This window comes from Urocampus carinirostris, chromosome 13 (genome assembly GCF_059441175.1).
Source record: "Urocampus carinirostris isolate Australia breed hairy pipefish chromosome 13, RoL_Ucar_1.0, whole genome shotgun sequence".
Lineage (NCBI taxonomy): Eukaryota > Metazoa > Chordata > Actinopteri > Syngnathiformes > Syngnathidae > Urocampus > Urocampus carinirostris.
Window position 1 is genome coordinate 5,148,212 of NC_142361.1, and position 11,863 is coordinate 5,160,074.

The 11,863-nt window shown below is 35.8% G+C and overlaps 1 protein-coding gene across 1 annotated transcript in view; it reads right to left on the minus strand.

The window, feature by feature from the left end:
• hpse2 (heparanase 2) overlaps nucleotides 1-1,822 on the minus strand; it is a 127,054-nt gene extending 125,232 nt beyond the window's left edge. The window contains exon 1 of the mRNA XM_088351027.1: nucleotides 1,434-1,822. Coding sequence (XP_088207153.1) covers nucleotides 1,434-1,711 — 278 coding nt within the window. The 5' untranslated portion in view covers nucleotides 1,712-1,822. The remainder of the gene's footprint in view (nucleotides 1-1,433) is intronic.
• Nucleotides 1,823-11,863: the final 10,041 nt, after the last annotated feature.

Genomic DNA, 11,863 nt, shown 5'->3' on the forward strand with positions numbered 1-11,863 from the left:
GCACCCCCAAAGCACTGAACCTAAAATCGCCTTTGATACAGGTATTTTTGCAAATTTGACCCCTTCAATGTTCTATACAATCTTGTGAATATTGTAAAATTCCAAAGCTGTTCTTGTAGTTGATGAATCCTGAAAAGAAAAAATGTTACTAACAGATCCCCAAGGTTTTTGTTCCACATAAAGTGGCATAATAGCAGGATTACTATTCCTGTATTAATTCAAATTTATGTATTTGTTGTGATTGTATTTCTTACAAAAGTACAAATCCCATCAACACCCCTAATCAAAGGTGGCTAGTAACAAGTTTCGTTTACTCCGTTACATTTACTTTTGGAATATTTTCTACCTGTAAGAGTATTTTTGAATCACTATACATTTAAATTTTACTTAAATAGCTTTGTGAAGAAGAAAGTGTACACTTACTCCGCTACATTAGGCTACATTGAAGCCGTTACCTAAATCCCCTCCACGCAAGTACGCGTCTCTGTGGCTGACCGTGCGGTTCACTCTTCTCTCCAATCAAAACTAATGATGTGTTGTTCCGAAAGAACAACATATTTTTTCCAGGTATTCTGTGTTGTTGAATGACGGTAAAAAAGTTTAAATTGTTTTGTATTTAATTTAATTTTACATCTGTAAATAGTTGAATGTATGTTCTTTTTGTTTTAAACAACACATGTAAAGTTAATTATTTTATTATAAAGTTTATTTGTTATTGCACTGAATAGTAAATTGTTTTAATTAACATTTTTGTGTGCTTTTCAGTTGCTTGAAGTTGACATTAAAGTTGCTTAGTATAAAAAAGTTCAAAGTTTAAATGACTAACACAACACAGCAACATTTGGTGGTAAAATGAAACAATAAATGATAGTGTAATTTAGTGGAATAATAGATTTTTTTTTCTAAATTATTTTTTTGTACATAATGTTACGTTATTATTTGTTATATACTGATTAGAGGGGACCCCCAAAAGCCTGTTGTTTTTTTCTCCAAGTACTTTCTTAATTTTACTCAAGTAAACACTTGGTTTACTAGTTTCTACTTCTGCTTGAGTAATATTATTCTAATGTAACAGTACTTTTACTCGAGTAACATTTTCGGCTACTACACCCACCTCTACACATGGTCTTGCTAGACTTGTAATTATTGACATTTAAATATAGTTATTTTGCAAATTTGACCTCTTTCACATTTTATACAATCTTATGAATATTATAAAATTCCAAAGCTGTTCTCAATTCCTTGTAGTTGATGTCTCTTGAAAATAAAACGATTATTAACTGATCCCCCTAGATTCTTGTTACTCAAAAAGTGCACGCATAATACTACGATTACTATTTTTATAAAACACTGAATTGTGTAATAGCTGTGATTGTATTTCTATTTCCAATCAGAACAACACCGATGACACCCTTACACAAAGCAAGACCTACCTGAGGAAGACCAGCCAGCCGTCGCTTATAATGGAAGGATCTATCTGCAGCGAGAGAAAATTGTCGCTGAGTACCCGGGTGGGACTGCGTGTGTTGACGTCCAGCAGAAGCAGCGTCCTTCCAAGGAATCCTGCCCCAGCTCCACCGGCTGTCACTCTCTGGTACGCCGGGAACGAGGACGAGGAGCGGGGCAAAAGGGAAGCAGTAGAGGTGGAGATGACTAAAATCAGCAAAGATGCCAACCAACGGAAGGACGACCGATGATATGTTTTCTGCATATTGGAACAGACTTTCAAATTTATTGCGAGCGTGGAAATGCTGATTTCAGTTGAGAATGACTACTTGATTATTTTTTACTCCGCTACCAACCCAACCCCTTACTTCTACTGGGTGGCTTTTTGGGGAGCGGCAACGCAACGCACATGCGCGTAAAGACACGGCTTATGAGAGCTTCAGCGGAGGGCTAGAGAAAGGAGGTCACTTCCCTCCCGTCGTTCTCACCCTTAAGCACCATGATTCAACGAGTGGTGAAGAATTAATTCAATTACCTATTGACCCCCCTTAGTGAAAATTGTTGGTGTTTTACTTTTACTTACTAGAAATGCATGGCAATCCAGTCAAAACATGGGAACGGTGCAAATCGTTAAGCAACACGATCTTTTAAACATATTTTTATTTTTCTGTTGACTCAAAACTTCTAAATGTGTCGTAATAGCTTATGTCCGCAAATAGAACTATATAAACGTATTGGTGGAAAACAAACATGATCTATCTATCTATCTATCTATCTATCTATCTATCTATCTATCTATCTATCTATCTATCTATCTATCTATCTATCTATCTATCTATCTATCTATCTATCTATCTATCTATCTATCTATCTATCTATCTATCTATCTATCTATCTATCTATCTATCTATCTATCTATCTATCTATCTATCTATCTATCTATCTATCTATCTATCTATCTATCTATCTATCTATCTATCTATCTATCTATCTATCTATCTATCTATCTATCTATCTATCTATCTATCTATCTATCTATCTATCTATCTATCTATCTATCTATCTATCTATCTATCTATCTATCTATCTATCTATCTATCTCTGTCTGTATGTCTGTCACTATTCCACAGTATATGACCAGATCTGCCCTTACAGCAGATTTATTTTGGCCCACGAGACAAAACTGAAAAAATGAGCTGTAATTTTAAATATGTACTGAATGTAGCCACAGTAAACATTTGAGGAAACACCCATCCCGAAGTTGACTTAAAAGAAGTCACAGACGGATGCGCTGTTTAAGGAAACATGAGTGCTCTTACCAGGATTAAAAAAGACACATTTAAAAAAAAGTCAAGTCGAGTCAATTTTATTTTTATCACAAGGAGTCTCAAAGGGCTGCAGAGACCACAGATTATTGCAAACTACAGACTATTATTAAACCATCCCCTGAACTTAAACCTACATGAGGGCAAGGAAAAACTCAAAACTTCAACATGAGGTAAATGAAGAAACCTTGATAAGGGATGGCCACGCTAATAAAAGTTTAAAAAAGTCGCAGTTCCATAATGAAGATGATATCAACTAGCGAAGTTCACAAATCAAGGTGAATAAATAAAAAAAAAAAAAAAAAAAAAAAGCAGAAAGATACTTTTGAATCATTAATTCAATCATTCAATGCAATCCACATGTATATTAAAGTTACTTTCAATTTCCTCTGCACTGTGGGGAAGCCGTGCTAACGACTCAGCCACCATAATAATAATGATAATAATAATAATATCAATAATAATAAAAAAATAATGATAATTACTATTAATAATAACATTAATAATAATGATAAAAATGTTGTTAATAATAATAATAATAATAATAATAATAACAATAATAATAATAGGAAGAAGAAGAAGAAGAAATGATGATAATGATAACTCTTTCATTTTCATTTCATTTATTTCTTCATTTTAACACATGTGAATATGACTTGAATCATAACAGAATGTCCGACAGCGAATGGGACGAAGAAACGAAAAATCAGCAGGTGCGAGACAAGCTTTACAGTTCAAAATCAACTCGTATATATATATATATATATATATATATATATATATATATATATATATATATATATATATATATATATATATATATATATATATATATATATATATATATATATATATATATATATATATATATATATATATATATATATATATATATATATATATATAATATAATATCTTATTTTCTGTTTCTGTTATTCAAGTAAGTATTGTTTTCCTTTTTTTACCAATTTTTGTCATTTAACATTTTCACGTGGGATCCATATGGAAACACAGCGTCTCTACAGGCGGTCAGTGATGCTTATGGGGGGTCACAGAAGCAAGTGAGTAAACATGTCTCACACACGCTGTAGAGTCGGGTATCTGCACGAAAGGACGAGGAACGAATATCCATTAAATACACACACCAAGATTTCGATTACACAGTACAGTAAAAATGGATTGCAATCGGGTTGCGGTTGTTTCATGTTGCGTCCTTTGGCAATATACATGCGACGCTTCAGGTCATTTTTCTCCCTTGCGACGTCAATTTAACATCTGTTTTAGTGAGCACACTTCAAAGAAAACACTCAAACTTTGGCATTTACCTTCAAAGTCAATTTTCCAAATTTAAATGAAGATTAATATTAATGATATTGTCGTTTCGGTTCACCTAATGCGAGCAATGTTAAGTTTTAAAAACAAGAAAAGTTATATCTGATGATTTTTTTGTTATCTTTAGAAACTGCATGCGTTTCGTGAAGTGCGCTCAGAATTTTTGGCGAATATGGCGAAAAGTGCACTTAAATGTTTTGTTCACAGTTATTTTAAAACAAACGAACAATATAATAATAATAACCATAATAATACTACTAGTAACAATAATAATATTAATTAAAAAATGATTATTATTATTAGTATTATCATAATTATTATTATTATTATTATTATTCAATTTCAAAAGGTAAGGGGAAAAGTCACATTTGAAAAACGTTATATGAAACTTGAATTAGATTGAATGAATGATTAGATTATCTTGTAAGTTATGAATTTTAAATCACGCAGCTCCTTGGCTATTTCACTGTACTGGCTTAGTTATTAATTTATTTATTCAGCATCCTTGGTATAAGTGCTGGTTTTAAACTTTGCTAATTTGTTGCCTCGGTGTGTTTCCTGAAATATGCAAATAAAACACTAACTAGTCATAACATTAGCTATAGCGTGAAAGCAGAGTTTGTTCAAGCAAAGCGACCAGCAGAGTCGGATATGGACTGTGGTATCCTAAAAAAACTGCCTTTATGGGGTTCTTCAAGTGTAGAGAGGTTTTGGCACATTGCACGTACGATCAAATTTGTTTCACTCATAAAAAACGATCATGCACAATTTGAAATATCATAAAAAATGGTTTTCAAAAACTATTATAAAATTGTATAGTGAATAATTAAATTATCAAAGCGTAAAAAATTGATGAAGAAACAAATCTTCAAAATAAGTTTATGAAGCAAAACATTAAATTGTATCAACTGAAAATATAAAGGTAATTTTAAAGTAAAAAACAATGTAGGAAGCACTTTTGATAATTTTAATATGTTCAATGGAATTAGAATTGTCTTTATTGTCATTGATTGTCATCAGTTTCATTTGGCTACAACACAAAGGGAAATAAACCCAAAACTGTCACAAGATATGTTTTGTTCATTCATTTAGGTTGTGATGGCCCTGAGAAAGAAGTTGTCTCTGAGCCTGTTTGTCCTAGTTTTGAGGGACTTGTAGCACCTACCAGATGGCTCAAAGAGGTGGTGGCCGTGGTGGGAATATCTTTTGTAATGTTAATGTCTCTGCTAAGGCATCACAAGCCAGCAATGTCTTCTTGACTGGGCTGAGAGCAGCCCAAGATCTTTTAGGCTGTGTTGATTACTCTCTGTATGTTTTCCCGGTCCTGTTGTGCTAATTGGACACAGGAACGTAAATATGATAAAAACGTTGTGGACTTGGTTAACATTTGTTTTTTTTTCTGCATTATTGTTTGAGTTTTGGGGACTTGAAGGGACATTTTTGGACTGATGATTTTCAAATGTAAATCATTCACCTAAATGCTATGTAAAGAATTTTATAACCGACATTGATTAAAATATAGAACTTAAAGTTTTTAGAAAAAGTAATTTATTTGATCATGTCTGTTACTTATTTCACCCTGGAAGACCCAAGAATCCCCCCAAATTATAGCATTTTAAAACCCTTGTTCCTTAATAAATTACAGGATACGCTTGAATATGAAGAGAAACGCATGGTTGGAAATAATCCACTGCCTTGAAATGGTTCATCCTAGCACTGTTCTCTTCCACTCCCCGCTCCTCTTTCGCTTGGCTAGTCTCACTTGCCGTATGGCGGCGTTGTCTTTGAGGCTCCGGTGTACGGAGAGAATATATTATTTCAGAAGCCTACGTGTGCCATAATTCATTAAAAAATGAACATTCAATCAATAAAAATTGCATTTAAACAAATTTTCAATAAATCAAAATGGCCTTAAAACGAACATCAATTTTATAAAAACAGCCTTTTAAAATAAAAGTCTTCAGCAAATTGTTATCAAAATAGAATTTACATGTTATATCACATTAAGTGAAACGAAAAAAAAAAATTTTTAACCAGCCACACACTCAGCAACCCTGGTTAGCATACACAAATGTTGATCAAATGCACCCTAAAACATTTGTATTCATAATAAATAGTCGTCAATCTCAAACACCTATCATTGTTACACGTACGGGTGTTACTTAGCATGAAAGGAGGAGATCGTATAGTGAGGTAGCTATCCCCAATCAGAATAAGAGCACATCATTTGGGCCCACTGCACTACTGTGTAGGGCAGTGTTTTTCAACCAGTCTCACACTAATGTGCCGTGAGATCTTGTCTAGTGTGCCGCTGGAATTTGCCCAATTTTATCTTTCAAATAAATCAAGCCATTATTCAGAATTGTTGCTTTCTTCAGACAAGGAACTGTAATAGTCATCCATATCAGGAGTGGGAGTAGATTTTTATATACTTTTTATATACTAATTATCTGCTCATAAGGCAGCACAGTACATTTAATAACTTAATTTGTTTAACAAAGCAGTTTAAGATTGCACTGTGAAAAAATAAAACCATCAATAAAGCACATCATTCTTTTATATTTTAACCATTTTTTCTTCTTATATACTAATTACGTGCTTATGAGGTGGTACAGTGAAATATTTAACATAATTTCATTTTCAAACATTTTCAACAGACAGAGGGCCTCGGAACCTTTTTATAAATAAAAGTATACCTTTGTTCAAAAAGGGTTGAAAAAACAATGGTATAGGGAACGAGGGGTTCGGGGAAGAACGGCCACATTTGGGAATACCCTTATAATGAAAACTAAACGGCTTTGTCTAAATAGGTGACGGTGCTGACCTCTGATGGTTTAATCAAACATAGCATGCAGAGGCACTGGCGTTTTCATACCTGTCAATGTATGTTTTCCCCGTGTTTGATCCATTTTTTTCGGATAATTTCACAATGTGTACGCAGGGGTTACAAATATTAGTACCCTCCCAAAAATGTACTCAGCACTAATGCAAGTTAAACATAAACACCAGCACATCCAGCAGCAGCTTACATCAGGTTTCATGATTTCAAACTATAGACAGCCAGCACCCTGCTACACGCTTTTTTCCCTTTGCAATTGGTCAGTATGCATTTTTTTCTATGGATTCTGAGTCGTTGACTTTAAATTGGTTGAGAATATAAAAGGTTGAAATTGTTTGGTATGTTATTGTATTTCTTATTTGTAAATATTGTTTATGTTTCCAGTGTTTTTCGGGAAAGTGGTTTTTGGTTAGCTTTTTTAAAAAGTAATGTTGAGTTCATTCATCAATTTTGTAGTTTATGTGTTGCTGCACTGAAAAGTCAATACGCATTTTAAATTGACATTTTTGTTTGTTTCAAGCAGAGATTGCTGTTGCTTGACCCTAAAGTTGCTTAGCATAAAAAGTTTCGAAGTTTCAATTAGTTAAAAGTTCACCGGAGAGTGAAAAAAATCTTATTATGATTTGATCGAATGATAGATCATTTTTTATTCAAAAACATTGAATCATTTTGTGAATAATTTTACACCATTATTGGTAAACACACTGATCAAGGCCCCCCAAATTATGTATTTTTCCTTTTTCCTGCTTTTTCAAATTTGTATCTTATTTCTTGTTTCCCTTTTCTTCTCCTTTGTTTTTTGTTTTCTAGCTTTTTGCTTATTTTTCCCGCTTTTCTCTCTCAATTTTTTTCTTCCTTCGTTTCATTTTTGCTTCATCTACTGTAGTGCCTTGGGTGGACAGAGTGTACTGCTGCCCCCCTCTGGTAAGGCTCTGGCGTCTTGCCCAATTCGGCTCTAAACCAGATCGTCTCGGTCACTAGTTTATACGACTACGTTATCATAGATTGCTCATATCACTTCAGTATAAACTAAAGGTTGTTTGGCCCTACATCTTCAAATTAAAACGTGCATTTGGGCAAGATCACTTTCTATTGATAAAATTTTTGATCTGCCTCTCATACCCTAATGCAGACAGTGAGAGTTTTTAGCCGTGAGACGAAAGCACATACAGTTACAAAATATATGAAGACAATGGCAAATGATATTTTGACATTTTCTTGCAAATTAATTTAAATTGCGACCGTTTCTGTTACAGAGTGAAACCACCAGTAGACATATTTAAGTCTGCGAAATCCTCACTGACCTAGCCTTTAACAAGCAACACTAAATTTACTGCAAGTGGGTAAAGAGCTTATAAAGATACCAAAAAATTGTTTGTGTTGTTAATTTGGTAAATAAAATAAACATGTTTACACAGCTTCTCTTAATTTTTATTCTACATTGTCCGTATTGCTGTGAGCAAACAGGTTCTGCATTGTGTTTTTAGGTTTTATCATCACTTAATATTGGCAAATGCAATCATTGATCAGGAAAGTGAATGGCTGAGGTTTGACAGGTAAATTTTCATTATTATAGGTTATTAAAGGTTTGGTCTTGTCATTGTGGGGAAATAGCACATTTTTCTAAGTGATTACATAGTATTGGTGGGGACAAAACAACGTTTGCTTGTGACGATGCATCCCCTCCGTCCATGACTAAATTACGCCCTTGATTGGTATGGTTGTTGTAGTTACTATTATGATGATGATGATGATGATGATGATTATTATTATTATCCTAGTTCTCTGTGAAATATTGGTGCTGATTTCACCCTCAGTGCAAAATCCCAGATTCTATATTATCAGGAGGAAAACACTGAGGTAGACGTCATGCGGTGTGACAAGTTTATATAAGTAATACAGTCAAGGGCATGAGTTTTGTCTTAGCACTGGTGGGGACAAAACTATGATAGCCTGATAATGGTGGGGCACATCCCCTCCGTCTACGGCAAAACTACACCCTTGGTTAAAGTGCACATTTATAATGGGACACACACACAGCAATGTCGCTCCGGTATGCTCACTGGGATGTCCGTGCAGGTCTGGAAACGCGCTGAGGTCCACGAAGGGGACTTGCTTTGTATTGAGGGTTTACGATGAGGACCAACCACATGCGAAACGCACCTCTAAATGCGTGAAATTGGAGCTATATGACACTTGAGACTTTTTGTCTTCAGGGCGGAGAGATTCGTGCATAAAATCATGCGCAAACACCGCAACTCCTGTTCACCGTGGTGCCAGGTAACGTCCTCGCCGACACTTACTTCCTGTCCTGCATTTTGGGTATCTTTTGTATCGTGGAGATGCTGTGGCGTCACTGGGTCATATGCAAGACGTTTTGCAGCACCACACTACTCACACTCCTCTTTATGCCCATCGATCCCAGGTCACCAAGGTCCTGGACATCTTGCTTCACCAGGTGAATCCCAGATAATCGTCCTGGTCCAGGAGGAGTTCAACATTATCCAAGGGACCCTGGACCTGAAGACCAAGAGGGTGGTGGATGTGCTCACCCTTCTGTACAATTGCTACACGATGTCCTCTGGATGGAATTTGTTACCGCCTGTCAATGAAAAGGAGACATGGTGGAGATTTTGTCCGTCAATGAACTGGTCATCGTTGACCCAAATCACTGAACCCCGCTTAAGACCATCACTGCAAGCAGCCCATGCACTGAGTGTTCAGTGACACTAAGGTGGATATGATGCTGGAGGAGTTTGATGAAGTGATTGAATGTCATTTTTTGAGTGGTGTGTAAGGTTTAAGGGAGAATCCAAGCTCTTTCCTGGATCAATTCCAGACCTCCAGGCGATTCAAAGCTGGTTCCTCTCGGGTTGAAGGCACCATATGCGCTCCTTCTTATTCTGGAGCTCTCACCACCTATGGTGTGAGGAGTCTTTGAAGTGTGTGCATGTAGTTAAAATGCACCCCCTCAAAAAAGAGGAGAACAGTCCAGTCAAGCTCACAGTAGGCTACGGCTGCCAAGTGCCTTTCATCCCTCCAGGGAGGGCCAGATGTGAAATGAGAAACAGTGTCAAGCTAAGGAGGGTTCAAGTGGAGGTGACAAATCCTGAAAAACAGGAAGGATAACAAACTTTCTGCAGGGATATTGAGGCATACCTGGTACGTCCATTCCATATAGCATTTGTGCTCATTAGCATAAGCTATTTATTAATTTATATTTCAAGAAAACATGTAGTAAGTTGAATGCAATTTTTTTTTTCTAAAAAAGTTTTGGAGCGTTCTATACATCTGGTCTACAACAGATAAGAAATTGGGAATTACAATAGAAGCTTACGTTACAAAAATTGTTGGGTTGCAAATTTCAGTCCGTAAAAAACTTTGCTTCCAGCTGTGATAGTTTAAATCAGTGTTCTTTAACAGAACGTTACCCACGGGCACCAGTGTGCGCCCTAAGGAAAACTAAGGTGCTTGCGTACCTGTTCTGAAAATAGCTCACCAGTGCTGGGTAATTTTAATTTTCTAGTAAAATTATTTTTTTTACTGGTTGTACATGGTTTAATCGTGCAACTTTTCTAAAACACCCTGTGAATAATTACTGACATAAATAAAAAAAATATGGTCAGAAAGAAATCCTCTAAAAGCACCTTTTGGAAGAAGGGGAGTGGGGTGAAAGGTCTTGACCACTAATCTCTGCGTGCCACAAGGGCTTTAAAGGACACTGTGTAATATTTGACCTCTAAATGTTCCTGTAATATGTATTGTAAATGAAGATGAGTGCTATTTAGCACAAGGAAGAACACATACTACGGAAAGTAAAAGTGAACAAATTGCATTATTTTTTCTTTTAATTCCCCCCGCAAAGTTTTGCCAGATTTCTCCTGCATGCACATAAAATGATATCTCAAACAACTTCTACTATTCTTTCAAGTGATGAAGCAAGTCAGTTACATTTGTTATAAATTAATTATTACTTTATCCATGGAGAGTGTTTAATTGACATTTTTGGTGTTATTGTAAGAAACTACTGTAGTACTGGTGCAGATTTTAATGGATAGCACTCACATTTGTTTTTGCAACTAAATTATACTGCAAAAAATGAACTGTTTGTGTATGGACTTTTGAAATATCGCACCAGAAAGGGCAGGGTGAACAAGCTGGAGGTGGAGAGCAAGATGACAGTACAGCAGAGGCAGAGGATGCGATGTTTCGGGATTACAGTAGCGACAACGGAATCTCCCCTTTGGAGACGTGGAAAGTCTGGAGACGATCAGGTCATATATATATATATATATATATATATATATATATATATATATATATATATATATATATATATATATATATATATATATATATATATATATGTTCAGTGCTCAGGCCACTGGCGGCGTGGGTCAAGTGATGGAACGGGTGCAAACTTCAATCTTCTGCAGAAGGAAGATCAGTCAACGGCACTCCCACAGAGTCAGCTTGTTGGTTTTCAAGAACAGGACAACACAATAAGCAGAACCATGTACTTTGTGCATAGGCACAAGAGACCTACCAAGCGTGAGAGAGCTGTCGAGTCGCCAAGTCTGATGAAACTACTGAAGCATTGGAGCAGACTCACCATACAGAATGGCAAGCTCTACAAAATAAGGAAAGATCCTCGCATGGCCAAGAAAATCTTCCAGTTTGTGGTGCCTGACTCATTGAAACAGAAAGTCCTCCACGGTTTACATGACTCAGCAGGTCACCAAGGCCAGAACCGTACTTTGTCTCTGGTGAGGCAACGATTCTTCTGGAATGGCATGGAACGTGATGTAGTGAACTATGTTAAATCCTGTCAGTGTTGTATAGTAGGGAAAACACCGGAACCACACAACCGTGCACCACTCAAGACATAGTCACCTCTGAGCCTATGGAGTTGGTCTGTATA